Raw genomic sequence first — 16,342 nt, 5'->3', positions numbered from 1 at the left:
TGGGATGGGAGTTTGAGGACGTTTCAATTCATTCTAAGCCAGTGTTGTGTATTACGCCTTGTTTCATTTCATCTTAGTGATTACCAGATGGCCATTTGACATCCTCCAGTTAGTCCATTGTTACCTATCAATGATTACACATGGCCTCACTCCCACCTCTAGCTTTATCACATACTAGGTTCAGTTTGGCCCTTAACACATCCATCCTATGACCTTTCTTAGTTCCTTGAAAGGACTTGCACACTTACTTTAAAATATTTACTTAATTAGGCAAATTTACTGTATCTCATGGAAAGAGCAGCCCATGTTCACTTAAACGTTTTTTAGATAATCAGATGAAACTAAGGAAAATTATGCCTTACTTGATCATGTATCAATATGCCCTTCCATTCATTGCATTTTTAGCAATTCCAAAAGAGCAAGAGACAGACCAGGCTATTCTCCATGTTTGTCACATGTGGTATAATAATAAGGTCGAATCTTGGATGGACATTGCCAAAACATCAGAAAATTGCAAACAAGGCTCTGTCTATGACTTAAGAAGTAGATACCAGGGGTGTAGGGCATAGATATGGGAAATGGAAAAAATAGCTAATAGTACATGGAAATATTTGCAAGGCAAGTGATTTCTAATAATTTTGCCAAAGAACCTTCTCGAGTATGGCTTATTTTAAATCTGTCATAGTCTAGCTCTAAGTCTGTAGTAAGCATTTTTTAACTTTAGCATGCCAACATTTAATCAGAGGAGCTAGTTAAAAGTGGAGATTCCCTGGCCCCACCCCTATAAACTGCAATCCTGTGCTGAGAATGTAAGAAGTCCGTGGATCACACTTTCAGAAACACTGCTTCAGAGCCCTGATCCTCTGAAAGACCTGACAGCTGAACAGTGCTCTCAAGAAAGTCTTAAATAAATTCCCAATATTTATATTTAAATAAATTATAAAATCCCTCTCTAACTCCTAACCTCTTTTTGCATTTGCAATTTCTTTCTCAGATATTTACTATCAGGACATGTAATTTATTTCAAATGTTAAATGTATTTCATTATTGATTGCCATGAAGGTAGCAAGAATAGAAAAAGCTTTTTGACCAGTTTCTTTTGTCAAGAATAAAGAAGAAAACATGTAAACTCCAGGAAATACAGAAAGTTGTATAACCAAGTTATGTATAATAAAGAAGAAACTAACATAGGTGTTATGATTTTGCGCTTTGTGCAGTTGAAGGAATGTAGGAAAAGAGAATCCTCTTGACGCATGACAATTCTCCTTTGAGTGGATGTAGGTTTGGAAATTTGATATTATAGGGTATAGGTGGCAGGGGTTATAATCTCATAATTCATAATAGTTACATATAAATTATCCCACATATTGCTTATTGATTCAAAATTTTAGATAACCCTAAGAGCAAGCATGTCTGACTTTATTATACTTATGCAAATGAATGTAAATAATGAAACATCTACAATGCTGAGGAGGAGAATAGAGAAGAGGTGAAGAGAGCTGGAAGAGCCATAGCTTCCACGGGGTTCATTTAGGATTCTGCCTAGGTGAATGGACTGAGTAATACATATTTACTGTATGACTTAATGTATAATTTAATGTTAATACTTCTGAATAAAATATATCCATATGTATACATATGTATATGTATACATATCCATATTGTATGCCAGGCAGTGTTCTAAATTACAGAGCTGGCTCGTACATTATTTTAGGACAACCTAATTAATTGGGGGAATAAGGTCAGTACAATAGAGAAACCTGAAATAAAATGATTCATTGTCCTTAATGGAAAGGAATCTATGTTTGTTTTGTTTTGTTTTAATTTTGTTTTAATGTTTATTTATTTAAGAGAGAGAGAGAGAGGGAGAGAGAGACAGTGCAAGTTGGGGGGAGAGGCAGAGAAAGAGGGAGACACAGAATCCAAAGCAGGCTCCAGGCTCTGAGCTGTCAGCACAGAGCCCAACACGGGGCTTGAACTCACAAACCATGCTATAGTGACCTAAGCCGAAGTTGGACTTAATGGACTGAGCCACCCAAGCACCCCTGTTTTGATTTGTATTTTAAGGTGGTTCTTCTCAAACTCTGTGGTGACAGACCAGTTTTATATTATCTTAATTTCCAGACATATGTACCAGTTTATTTTACTAGTTTATCAAATAAAATTTTAAAAAAATGACAGCAATATCAATTTGCTATAAAAGTTCCCACAGACTTAATCTTACTTTCTATACCTCTTTCATTGTAGACCAGTAAACAGTTCACAGATCAGTACTGATCCATGAACCTCCTCTGAGTGGCACTGGTTTAAAGCTAATCAGAAGACATTTTTTAAGTAGTTAAAACCATAATGAGATGTGAGGTTTTTATTTTTCATTTTGAACTCTTTTTACCAATTGATTTAGATCTTTTACCAGATGCATACAATACTTTCATTAAAAAGTAATAAAAGTGAATGGAAGTACATGGGGGAAAATAAGGCTCCAGGAATAAATGGAGTACAACCTTCTATATAACTATAATTCTTCTGTGCCTGGTTGAAAAATGTCCAAAATTTTAAGTGTAATATATATATACATATATATACATATATATATACACACACACACAGACACACAAACACACACGTATATATACGTACATATATATATGTATATATGCACATATACGTATATATACGTACATATATGTATGTATGTGTGTATATATATGTATATGTGCATATATATTGTATATGTAAGTGTTATTCACCAGAGAGCAAGGGTTATTTTTCCTTTTCTGTAATACCAGTCCGGCATCATGACTGGGCAGATGAAGAAGATGTAACCTCCACTGTCTCAACTTATGCCCACACAAAGGAGAATTATTAAGTGTGAAAGTCAAATTCTCTTCTCCTACATTCCTTCAGTTGCTCAGAATCATCGCATACATCTTAAACCATTCTTTTTTGTATATAACTTTAGTAGGCAGCTTTTGTTTTCCCAAGAGTTTACTCTTAGAGGAAGAAGACAAGTGGTGGCTGGACAGCTGGTAAAGTGAGATAAAACTTGTGCCAGGGCAGATCATCTTGCCAGAACACCGACAAACCTGCAGCAATGGGAAAGCATCTGTTAGAGTAAAAATTACATTTCCATCATCACCTTGAATTGATGTGTTCAATTAGAGACACAATTTGAGGAAGGTCAGTAATAGACCATGAAGACCACCAGAGAAATTACTATTTTTTTTTTCTTCTGAGTTTTGATATTCCTTTATGTGACATTAGGGAGACAAACAGGCAGTAATCAACACAGAGGCAACCTTGGAAATTGTCGCACAATGAGTCCCCAGCCCCCGCAGATAGAGATCATATTCTGCTTTCACAGGTCACGTCTGAAGAAGCACCTATTCTCAAGTCACCTGCTGTGTTGTTACTGCTCAGCTTTAGAGGCACGTGGTTAGTGTGCATTATGAAGAATTAGGAGCTGACACAAAGCCTTGACATTCCATATATAAAAATGGGGGTGGGAGGAATACCCCTTGCATTAATCCTATAGCTTATCTTCAGTTCAAGATTATTAAATCATGATGATGCACCAGTGACATAGGTTCTTTTCTGCTCGAATAGCCTCAGTGTTAGTATTTCTGCATCCTCCTTTCCCTGATAGACATAGTCACAATTTATTCTGCCAGTTGGTCTCAATCCTGTGCTGACATTTATGAACAGTGTAGAATATATGGCATCTCAAGTCATAGGATGGCTATCATAATACACCGCTAAATTTATCAAAGCATCTAAATTTTACATTTAAAGCAATTTTTATCATTCAATGTGGTTAATTCAAATAAAATTGGTCACAAGTGTGTTTTTCTCCCAGAAATTGAAGATGAAAAATGCAGCCAGTGCAAACACAAAGCAAAGCTAAATAAAAGCCTTGCACCAAGAATACCACATGGTATGGTTTCAAAATCCAACAGTGTTCCAGAACGCTAAACACTTAAGTTGGAAGTAGCACTTTGCCATGAAAAGGAACCAGCTGTAGGCCCCTCTTGCACTACGTATTGTTCAAAACAAAAAAACAACCCCATTGAAAATAAGCCTCGGGTAGATGAGACCCAGAAGTCCAATGGTATAGGAAACAAAAGAAAGACAATTGTCATTTTAATAATTAAACTGTGTTTGTAACAGTTTACGAGGCTTGCAGATCTAGCAAGCCTGCTGAATATTAATGAATAGATTGATTTGTCAACATATTAGCACCGCTGTCAGACATAACAGCACGGAAGAGATGTGAGGCGGCTAGCCAGTGAGCTGCTTTAAAATGCTTGACTCACTGTCAGGAAATTCTATCACGATTGGTAAACTAAAGTGAATCAGGTGGGTTCAAACTTCCACTGGGATTTAATAATCTCTCCTTGAAATTCGGGAATTACTTAGTGTACTTTCTTTTAAGCCATGCAGTTTATTCAGTAATAGTAAGTAAGTTTAAAATTAGCAACCAAAGACACACAATGATTTTTAAAAATCTTCTAATAGAGTGAATTCTTTATTATGTATGTATGTGTATGTATACATACATATTTCAAAATCCAAATGAGATATTATCTGAAAGGGTGTACCACCAGGAAATGAATCATTTATTTTGAGAGCAAGTAAAATAAAATTGACAGAATTTTCTTTAACAAATGGTCATTTATAGGGAAAAACCACTCAGAAGTTTTAGCGAGAATACTAGCATTAAAAAAAAAAGAATATTGGCACTATAAGTGCTCAAAAATCAGCTGCTTATGTGCCATCCAAATTGAAATGTTTCCTACATATCCCAATTATAAAGTTAAAATTTCGCTTCTGAATTTATATCATAGTTGAGTTGAAATACGACATCTGAAATGTCAAGGTAGAACAACAGTAAAGGTTTAAGTATTCTGTTAAGTTTGCTTTATTCCACAGTGACAACAGAGAATATTTCAAAATACGGCGTGGTAAAAATCTTACTTAGCCCCTGTACTGCTCTATTATACCAATATACTGAGTAATTATCCAGAACATTCTTAAATTGCTTCAGTAATAGAAAATGGTTTCACAAGGACCCTTATTTCTTCTGAATTTGACCCTGGCACCATGAGCAAAAATCTCTCTGTTTTTACCCACTGTTAGAACAAGCCTGCTCCTTTTTCCAAATAGAGGCTAATCTCAGGTTTGAAAAGCAGCCATCATATCACCCCTGATCTCTTCTCTTGGGCAATCAGCTTTTCCTTCAGCCTCCTGGTCCAAACACTCTCATCTTTGTTTTTCAAACCCCAAAGCTGTTCTCACTCAAGGTTCCACAAGTCTAGTTAAGTATAAAGTGAAGCCACCACTTCCTCGTGATAAAGAACACATTTCTTTCAGCATGGCATAAAAATCACAACTGACTTGGTAGACTCATGTGTTTACTGTAGATTTAGAACCTGAATTCCTTCTCCTGAACGTTGTTGATAAGCCAGGCTTTCCAGTTCTGTACTTAGACATTTCCTTGCGGGCTAGGGAAGTGAGACCTAAAAAGAGGACTCCGTTTCATTGGTCCCTATTAAATGTTGTGATACCAGTACGGCCCAGAGCTCCAGATGCAGTTATTTTGGAACTGATTTGTGTAATCCAATTCATTGGCTCTTCCTGTTGGCATCCTCCGAGTGAAAGCTCTCTGAAAACCTTTCTGTGTCCTCCTTGCAGACTACCAAACCAGAAGGGGCTGAGGACAGATATCTGTATGTTTGGGTACCTTTCTCTGTGTTTACATCCATCTCTTCAGGGGTCCTTGGGGCAATATTAAACCAGTTGTTAACTACTATCAATGTTCTCCTGCCTCTAGTGTCTTGCTACTCAACATGTGGTCTAAGGCTCCTCCTGGGAGCCACTAGAATATAGACAATCAGGTCTTTCCCCAGATCTACTGAATCAGAATCTTCAGTTTAAAATCCCTGGATTATTTATATGCATGTGGAAGTTGGCAGAGTTGTTCTCAATTCCAGCTGCACATACTAGCAACACTTGTGCTTCTAAAGATACCGAGGCCTGGAAGCCCCTCTTTAAAGATTTTCACTTGACCAGTGGCTTGAGTATTAGCATTTGAAGAAGAAGAAGAAGAAGAAGAAGAAGAAGAAGAAGAAGAAGAAGAAGAAGAAGAAAAACAGAAATCTCTCCAAAGGATTTTAATGTGCCGTGAAAATGGGAAAAAAAAATCCACCTTGCACATGATTAGCATCCTGTAAATATATTTTGATTTCTACCTTAAATTTTGAATCAGTTTAGCATCATTTTCAGGGCTGTTGTATGCTGTGTTTAAACAATTCGTGATTTCCAAGATTGTGTTTCCAGTCTTCAAGGGGAAATGAAATTGAATGTAAAGCAAAGGCATAACCGTTGATAGAGTAACTTTCTACAGAGGAAAGAACTGGAAAAGGAAAGATACCAACTTGAGTCTCGAAAGGTCTTGCACTTCATTGGATTGCGGTAATTGACTCAGAACGAGTAAGATGATGATTTCCAGCGGCCTTGTTTGCTGCCTGCAGCCTCTGGTTTCAGCCCGAGAGGAGCGTCCCAGTTAGTGTTGCCGGGCAACAGCTTGCTGGGTTGAGAGCTGGAATGTGAAGGGTTGCAAAACGATTTTTAAAATAAACACACAACTTACCATCAGCATGAAGCGAACCAAGAGAACTACTGAGCACTGTGACAGGCAGTGAGGCAGAATAGAAGAAGAAAAAAGAAAACACTTCCTTGAAGGCAGGGAGCTGAGTGGTTGACAGATGATGGCCCCATCACTAGGATAATAGTTCTGATTTGGTTTCCAATTTGAAAATTTGTACCTGAATAATTTGCGGGTGGACAGAAGACAATACGGACAAAATTTTAAAAAGGTACTCTTTCTGGAAAAGAAGAGGTCAGCCCACGGAATTCACGGGTAATTTCTCTTCTATAAAATAAATGTGGCAAAATAACATGAGCTGTATTGCAGGTATTCTCAGCGTTATTCTGATTTTCTGATAGAAATCACTGATCCTATGATCTATTTTATGGTGTTGTGATGTCTTACCATCCAGGAATATCTTTAGCCAAAATAAACAAACCATATGCACATAATGTGGATATTCACACTTAGAGCTGAGAAAATGGCCATTTATATGTGTAATTAATGTATTCAGTCTACCAAACGCTGTTTAGCAAGCATTTTCCTAATGCACTGAGTGATGCATTTTATTTTAAATATTTATGAAACTTCCATGCAGAAATGAATACATAATTTGTGTGACCTTCAAGGAGTTAAAATCTAGTTGGAAGAGTAGGGGGGAGGACAGGCTTCTACTGAAATAACACAAGATGGGAATTGGGAAATGACTGAGAGGTGTGACCCCAGGGACCTATTATATATTCACATATATCCAGTTCTATTCACTTAGTAGGATTTTCTCCAGGTTTTGGAGGTCATTCAGTTTAGCCTTAGCAGTGGCTTAAGCAAATCTACCTCCTACATACAGAGAACCTATTCTGTCCCTACATGTGGTGTTTGCTTTGAAATACAGAATGACTGTAAGATAGTCCCTACAGTTGCAAAGATAATTCAGAACTTTGATGGCAGAAAAAATGGAATCCATACAATTAACACTCTGATGGAACATTCCCTTTCATATTAAAACATAAATTCCTTCAGCACCTGCATATAGTATTTAGTTTTGGTTTTGTTCCGATATTACTCGTGCACCTGGCAAACAGGCTGCCCAGAACTGTAGCAGTCCTAACATCTGCTCAAAGTTCTGTAAGAGAACGTTTGATTAAATTTTTTTTTGCTTTCCTGACATTTTAGTCTCTCAACTGGTGGGGCAATGAGAAAAATTGCTGTACAGGAAGTAGGGGGGGAGTAACTGTGTTAGCCAAGAGTTTACTGTAGCAAAAAAAAAAAAAAAATTAGGCTTCAATAAAAGAAAAACAGATTTTCTTCCCCTGCTTGCTTGCTCACGCTCCCTCTCCCTCTCTCTCTCTCTCTCTCTCTCTCTCTCTCTCTCAAAATACACTTTAAAACAACCATTTTCTTTTCTTTTTTTTTCTAATTTATAGGGAACATTAGTGTGAATTCGTGGCTAGAGACATTTTAGAAAGCACAAAACTCTGCTCATGAAGGATAGGGGATTCTTTAAAAATGAAAATTTAAACCGTACAATTGTTTAAAATTTTCCAATAACAAAGAAAGGGGAAAGACTTCTCACATTGCCTCTGTTGTGGGATTGTTGGTGCCAAGGTCAAGAAAGAATTCTTGAAGGTTTTACAATGCAACTTAGTAAGTTTAAGTAGCATGGGCAGAAAGAGCTGCACTTTTGCTGTATGAAGCCAGTGGTTATATGCTTATTAGTGCTCAAGGAGGAGAGTGCAGGTAGTATTAGATCATAAATGTCTTCTTTGAATTTCTATTCGGAAAATTACTTTCACAAGACTTCTGTGGCACTTATCATTCAGTTCGATATTAACTACCGGTGAAATAGGCAGTCATATCACCCTTTAAGAATGTAGAAACCAGCATATATTTAATAGTTATCAAAACTATACAGAGGGCGCCTGGGTGGCTCAGTGAGTTAAGCGTTTGACTTAGGCTCAGGTCATGATCTCAGGGTTCGTGAGTTCGAGTCCCGTATCAGTCTCTGTGCTGACAGCTCAGAGCCTGGAGCCTGCTTTGAATTCTGTGTGTCCCTCATTCTCTGCCCCTCCCCTGCTCATGTTCTGTCTCTCTCAAAAATAAGTAAACATTAAAAAAAAACCAACTATACAGGTTATAGGTCAGCCTTCTGGGCTACATGTGAACACTTTTCCGCTTCTATCCCTCACCTCACTGTGGCTGTTCAAAGTGTTTAGAGAACTCGGATTTAAGACAATTTATTTTATTTAATGTTTATTTATTCTTGAGAGAGAGACAGAGCGTGAACAGGGGAGGGGCAGAGAGAGAGGGAGACATAGAATCTGAAACAGGCTCCAGGCTCTGAGCTGTCAGCACAGACCCCAACATAGGGCTCGAACCCACGAACTGTGGGATCATGACCTGAGCTGAAGTTGGATGCTTAACCCACTGAGCCACCCAGGCGCCCCGACAATTTATTAATAATAGGGAAGGGAGGGATTGAGTTTAAGCATGAGTAAGAGAACAAAACCCTCAGAATATTAGAAAGGCTAACTCCCAGAATAAATAGACAAGTACAATCACAAAATAATCCTACCAGTCTCTGAAAAAAAAATTGATATCATATTTACTGCAAAGAGAAAGAGAAATCAGCCACTGCCTATTTTGCTCCTGTTTTCTTCAGGGATGGATGGGGGATATTCATACTGAGAGGATAAGGGGAGGAAAGTGTGAAACAAAAAATATAATCCAAGGGAATAGAGGATTTCCTGCATAGCTTTGGCCCTAACCAATGTCAGCTATTTAAAATGACATCTGCTGATTGCCCAAAACTGTGGAGACCAGGCAGATATTTGGATATTCCCGTATGTAGGGAAGGAAGTGCAGGGTACCACGATTTTCTGAGATATGATCTGCTTCTCCAGTATCCCTTTCTCATGGGGCTACAGAGACCTCTTGGGCTGCAGATCCTCGTGGGGCTCTGGGGAGCCTGGATCTTCTTTTTCTCCCTCCCACCTTGGGCCCTGGCATTCTTCTCTGCTATGCCAGCTTGCCATTTTTCCTTCTGACTTTCCAGGCTACTACCACAGCCTACTTCTTCACTCCTGTTTCCTACTGCTGGAGTGTGCTCCCTGTCTTAGTTTTTGAAAGACATTCACAGAATGTTCCAGTGTGTGAGTGTGTGTACATGCATGCACACTCATATTTTGCCTTTGCAACTAGACTGGGAGTGTTTTGGGGTCAGAACTCTATCATTACTTTTTTGTTCCTTAAGCAATTGCCAACAGTAATTCGTTAGGGCAGATTTGGTGAATGAACAGATTAAAGAATGAGTGACACATGTGAAGAACATTACCAATACAGAAAACATTGTTAAAAAAGAAAAAACTGTAGAATTTCTCTTAAAAATGGACTCAGTGAAAGGAATTTTGTATGGTATAGTTAATGCTGGATTGTATGAGGTGATCAATAAAAAGGATGTTCTAAGAGTTCAGAAGGGGCAATGAGTAGAATGGGGCTCTCAAACACTAATGATGGACCTATTTTCAGAGTAAAGCCAGGTGCCTAAATTAACCATGTTTGTTTTTGTCTACCAAAAGCCACAAAATATATTTATCAACACACAAATACACACACAAATTTATATGCACACACATAAATCTTCTAACTCTGTCCTTAGCTTCTAAACTATTTTCTCTTGGAGGTACTTGCCATTATCTGGCTGTGTTTCTTCACATCGCCTGGGTACTGTGGCTGTGCTCAGCCTGTGGGTGCTTCGTTCAGCAGAAAAAATGTTTCATCTCCACATATTCCATTCCCTGCAGAAACTTACAGTTTCTCCTCTGGCAGTACTTCCCTCCCCATTAGGCAGTATGGTTCACTGTTGGGGTGCATTTGGGCACAAACCAGCCCTTTTGTTGAGTTACTGTACTCCCACCTTCCTAATTATAGAATTCAAAGCAGAATGAGTGAATTAATAACATGTATTTATTGCCTGCCGGGTCTGGGGAAGCGTAATGCTGTGGTGCACTTACGGTAGTGCATAAGCTCTCCCGTCTCCCCTCATCCTCCATTTTTGCTCTGTGAGTTCACAGCAGCAAGAACAGAAGGTGCACTTTACTCACCAGTGAGTAAATCATGTGAATGGATGTTTTAAAGCACATGCCCAATACACAGTTCACTGAGAGAACTATACTTTCAAAAGCTCTCTGGGAACACATGCTTGGAATTTGAAATTGTACTAAGTACTGTGTTTCCTATGGTATCCTAGCTAAGGCAAGAGTGTATCAGCCTAGAAAGCATTTAAATGTGAGCTATTGCATTTACTTTCTCCAAGAATTCTCCAAAGAATTCTTAAGTGTTTAATTCTACGGCCATTCAAGCATGCAAATACTTGGAGTGTTGGTGTCAGAGAGATAGAACTCTAAGTTACCAAAAGACTATAGAAATTGTTTCTCTTGTGATGCCTGGGTGGTCCAGTCATTTGAGCGTCTGACTCTTGATTTCAGCTCAGGTCATGATCACATCGTTTGTTGGATTGAGCCCCTTGTTGGGCTCTGCCCTGATAGTGTGCAACCTGCTTGGGATTCTCTCTCTCCTGCTCTCTTTCTGCTCCTCTCCCACTAGCACACACAGACGCGCGTGTGCGCTCTCTCTCTCTCTCTCTCAAAATAAACAATAAAAGATAAACAGTTTTTAAAAATGTCTGTAGAAATCATTTCTCTTTTCCTGATAATGAAAAGGATTCAGATTCTTTCTGTTTGAAGCAATCTTTGTCCCAGGTTGCCTCTGGACTCCTGTGACAGCCTGTATTTTCAGATCCATACAGGCTGATGTAAACCATACAATAGAGTCAAAGCCACTTGATTCAGGACTTGATGATTGGGGAAGTTGGGGAGTTAATTTGCATTTTTTTATATCAGCTACCTATTTGATTAAGATTTGGAGATGAAAGATCCATCTCTTAGGAAATATAATGACCAGGGTATGTTACAGGTGGAAATTGACTTCGGTGAAATGTGAATGTTTCCATTGGTTTGGCAGATTTCACTAAGCTCTTTTTGGAGAAGAAAATGCTAAGATGAAAGATATGGGAAATTATTACAAGAATGAATAGGAAGTGTAATAGTGAATTTAATAAATAATGAGTTATTAATAATCTAGGCTGAAAATATAATTTTTACAAAGGTGAGGGAAAATTCTGTCACATGAAGTATAGGTAACTCAGATGCTTTGGAGACTAGATAACTAGAAGGATCACTGTTTCCCCCCTAAATTGCACTCTGTTGGGAGTCCCAATCAGAGACAGAGTACTAAGCTGGATAGACTGATTCTAACCTCATAGAATCATTCTTGTTAGACAAATTCCTTTCCTGTCTTCCCCTAGAAAACAATGAAGGCTGATATAATTCTAATTCATTGGATATTTTAAAAAGCAAACAGGAGAAATAAAAAGTATTTTCCTATTGGGTCATTGGCTGAGTTTATCCTGAGTTGTGGCCCATTTTGTGTTTTATTTTATTCGTTTTAATTTGGTGTCCAGATATCTGTCATTTAATTCAAGGCTATGAAGCCCATTATGTATAGTTAAACTTTAAACACAAAACAAGATTAGTAAATGCTTTCTCTTGAATAGTAATTGCATTCTGCATTTAGTACAAGAAACAGTTAAATGATGTATATTTAAGCAAAACTCCTACGTTAGAAAAATGTATTACAGACTAGAAGAGAAATTTACATTGCACTCACAAAAGACTCATACTCCCTCCTCCACAATTGTTTTCGATTTCATTTTTTAACATCCAAAATAAAATGAAGGCCAAGCTTTTAGAATTCTCAAGAGGTATTTTCTTCAGGTTCTGGTGCTTGCTATCACTATCCTGCATTTGACACTGTGAAATAGTGGATGTGAAATAAACTGTAAATGAATTATGCATATATTCCATATTTGTCATCCATTTTTATCAATAATTGAATTTTTTTTCAGCCATTGATCTTATCAATAACTTGCTGCAAGTAAAAATGAGAAAGCGCTATAGCGTGGATAAGACCTTGAGTCACCCTTGGCTACAGGTAAAAATCCTTCATTGGATATTTTCCCAATCAGATGAACTTCTGAATATTGACAAGATTTAATATTATATGTAAAAATATTTTGTTATATGCTTAATTAAAAGTGTTCTTACATCAATTCGTTTGCCAAAATGCATGCAACTTCTTAGGATTTAATAACAATTTAGTGTTTCTTAATCTCTCTACCAAGAAAATGTGACAGGGAAGAAATATACCACACATACATACATGCCCTTGCACACGTGCCAAAAAAAAAAAAAAAATCTAAGGGTCGTTGTAAAACTCCAAGGACCAGATTTTAAGAAAATCTGTATATGTAATCCTGAGAAGAATCCTTGGGCATCCAAGCAGATGCCCATCTGGTCATGCACTGTACTCCTTTGCAAGCTGTGTTTTAAAAGCCTATGCTAACATTCATGGAACAAATGCACGGCAAATATAAAATATAGGCGTGTGTTTGTTTTCTCTTGCATATTTATTTTCACATTCAACTTTAGAAAAATGATACTGTGAAATACTGAAGGGTTATTTGTAGGCCTTAAATATCAAAGGAATACCAGTATTCCTAATTGCTTGGCCGCAAGCACTGATTGCCCACCCCCTGATGCACAATAGTTTAGGCAAATAGGATGGCTTTGCTGCCGATGACGTCACTTCAGGGTGCCTGATGGAAAGACAGGGCACTGATAGCGTGGAAGGAAAAAGGGTAACTCATCAGTTGTGGGTACTGACAACAAATGAGACAGTATTTTAATGAGTTTTCATCGTCTCCATGGTAATGTTTTGGAATTCCTTCCTCAGGATTATCAGACCTGGTTAGATTTGCGAGAGCTCGAGTGCAAAATCGGGGAACGCTACATCACCCACGAAAGTGACGACCTGCGGTGGGAGCAGTACGCTGGCGAGCAGGGGCTGCAGTACCCTGAGCACCTGATCAATCCCAGTGCTAGCCACAGTGACAGTCCTGACGCTGAAGAAACAGAGATGAAAGCCCTCAGTGAGCGTGTCAGCATCCTCTGAGTTCCGTCCCCTCTAATCTGTCAAAACACTGTGGAATTAATAAATACATACGGTCAGGTTTAACATTTGCCTTGCAGAACTGCCATTATTTTCTGTCAGATGAGAACAAAGCTGTTAAACTGTTAGCACTGTTGATGTATCTGAGTTGCCAAGACAAATCAACAGAAGCATTTGTATTTTGTGTGACCAACTGTGTTGTATTAACAAAAGTTCCCTGAAACACTAAACTTGTTATTGTGAATGATTCATGTTGTATTTAATGCATTAAACCTGTCTCCACTGTGCCTTTGCAAATCGGTGTTTTTCTTACTGAGCCTCAATTTGGTAAGAGTCTACAGAACCTGTCCATGCAATAGTTCTGTCCCATGTGCCCCATTGGCGCTGTCATTATAAACAAACTCTTGAAGAGTAGATTATTACCAGTTCTATGAACAACTCCAAAACTCATGTGGAAAAAACAAGCGATGGGGGAATGGAAGATGGATTTACAATCCTAGACCCAAATGCATGAAAGAGTTTCCTGTATAGTTTGAAATCCTTTGCCTGCCTGGTGTGCCTCAGTATGTTTAAACTCAAGTAAGTGGGCCTAGGTGCGCCTACTACTTATAAGCCTAAATGCCTTAGAAATGTAAACTGCCGTATATAACAGATATTTCCCCCTTTCTTACAATATCCTCTGTACTGTGGAAAATCAGAAGCTAAGCAACCTTTCGTCTTTATGTATTTTTCAGTAATGACAAATAAATATTCTTGTCAAAGTGTGTGTCCATCTGACTGAATTTGTAATCCACACTAGTGTTTTCGGGCCATTTAGGTGCGGAGGTGTTTGCTCAAAAAGCAGAAAAAGTCTCATGCTTTAGAATTTGGCTGTAACTACTCTGAAGCTTAAAAGTATGTTTCAAGGTGTAATGAAGCATTTCTGTATTTCATGTCATCTGGTTTCAATAGAAAAAAAAGAGCTCTGGGAGGGAAAAATGACCAAAGCCAAACAGGAGCCTTGGAGGCATTAAGAATATTGTAAATGGCAATCTCGTTGTAGCTTCCTGATTTAGTCAATATAAAATCAGGATTTATTACAATAATGACTCTAATTTCTTTCCATGTTATCTAAACAAGAAGGTTCTAAAGTGGACTACAAAAACACATAAAGACTGGGGAAAAAAAAATCCTAAGGGGAAAGCCAACTGAGGTGTTCTCCAGCCTGGGAAAGAGAAAACTAATATTGGACTTAATAGGCTTTGAGGTATGGAATGGATTATGTGGGCTGTTTTTCTTTCTAGCAAGACAACAAAGCATTATCATGGATCACTGTTACTATGTAACAGAAATGATATAAATATTTGGAAGAATTTCATAAGTGTTGTGAGACACTTGAATGTATTAGGTAACTACGTGAAGACTACAAACAGTATTTGCAGATGGGATAGAGTAGTTGGATCTTTCCAGTGGTTAGTCACTATTTTGTATTATTACCTATTCTTTATTCTGTTCTATTATTATTTTTCCCTTATTCTAAGGGATTTGAAATTTAAGTTTCAGAACACCATACAGACTTTAAAGCAGAAGAGTAAGCAACATCACAGGTTGCCAGCATTACGGAGTCTGGATAGAAGCCAGGGCAAGAAGTGAGCCAAAAGACCAATCTTTGGGTTGGTCTATCTTATCTATTGAAATAACCCTTCTAAGATGATGGGGACCTGACATAAAACAGTAGTAAATGAAATTTAAATGTGGTATTTAAAGGAGTCCAGAATAGATCCTTGGTGATCATTAGATGATTGATGGAACTATTGGTCAAAAGGAGTTCTAGTCTTAGAAAGGGCAAGCTCATGTTTGAACATGTTAAGTATAAAGTTCTATAGGACCCCAAGTTTAGAATATCCTGAAAGTATTTAGATATGTGTCTGGAGCTTTGGGGAAGAATTCTGGAGCTGAAGGTACAGATTTGGAAGTCCAAAGCTCGCCATATGTTGATTAGAATGATTTGGATTCTTGGCGATAGAATGAGAAGGAAGTGATCTTGGGACACAAACCTCAGAAATACCAATATGGAATGTTTGGGCAGAATGAAAGGTAAATTTAAAAAGAATGTTTAAATGTGGAATTCACTGGAGTAATAATATAGAAGTCAAAGGAATAAGTTCACAAATGAAGTAGACAGCAGTAGAAAATACTACGGAGAGATAATGATTACAGCCTTTTGGGGACCAACAATTCTAGTGTTTTGTAATGGATATGGCTCTACTGCTACATTCAGAATAGTCATGTTAAAAGGACATGTGTGTGGCAATGCTATTTAGACTGCCCATTGTGCAGTGTCATCAAGCACAGGAAAGAGAAAAAACTGCTGATTTTCAGAGAAAAGGGGGCCACTGAAAGCCATGCTATGTCTCTTCCACCCAGAATTATCAGTGATGCTGCAAAGAATCCAATTTTATTGAATGAGTACCAACTTTGTATGCTAAAACTCATCAATAAACTTCTTCAAACTTCACATCAGTGGTATATCATAGTATTAACTGACATGGGCAGGTCCATAGTCTATGTTTAATTCAAAAGGTAGCCCAGCACTTTTGATACAGAAGTATCTTCTGATCCTAACCAAAACGAGAGAGAGAGAGAGAGAGA

The 16,342-nt window shown here is 37.9% G+C and overlaps 1 protein-coding gene across 2 annotated transcripts in view; it reads left to right on the top strand.

Moving 5' to 3' along the window:
* The window catches only part of PRKD1 (protein kinase D1), a 327,480-nt gene extending 312,999 nt beyond the window's left edge, over positions 1-14,481 (top strand). For both annotated transcript variants that reach the window (XM_042989495.1, XM_042989494.1), the window contains 2 exons: positions 12,609-12,694; positions 13,496-14,481. In XM_042989495.1, the coding sequence (XP_042845429.1) occupies positions 12,609-12,694; positions 13,496-13,714 (305 nt within the window). In that variant the 3' untranslated portion in view covers positions 13,715-14,481. The remainder of the gene's footprint in view (positions 1-12,608; positions 12,695-13,495) is intronic.
* The last annotated feature ends 1,861 nt before the right edge of the window (positions 14,482-16,342 follow it).

Source organism: Panthera tigris, chromosome B3, assembly GCF_018350195.1.
Source record: "Panthera tigris isolate Pti1 chromosome B3, P.tigris_Pti1_mat1.1, whole genome shotgun sequence".
In the NCBI taxonomy this organism is placed as follows: domain Eukaryota; kingdom Metazoa; phylum Chordata; class Mammalia; order Carnivora; family Felidae; genus Panthera; species Panthera tigris.
Note: the sequence above shows the minus strand (reverse complement) of the source record. Positions and strands in the feature narration are given on the sequence as shown.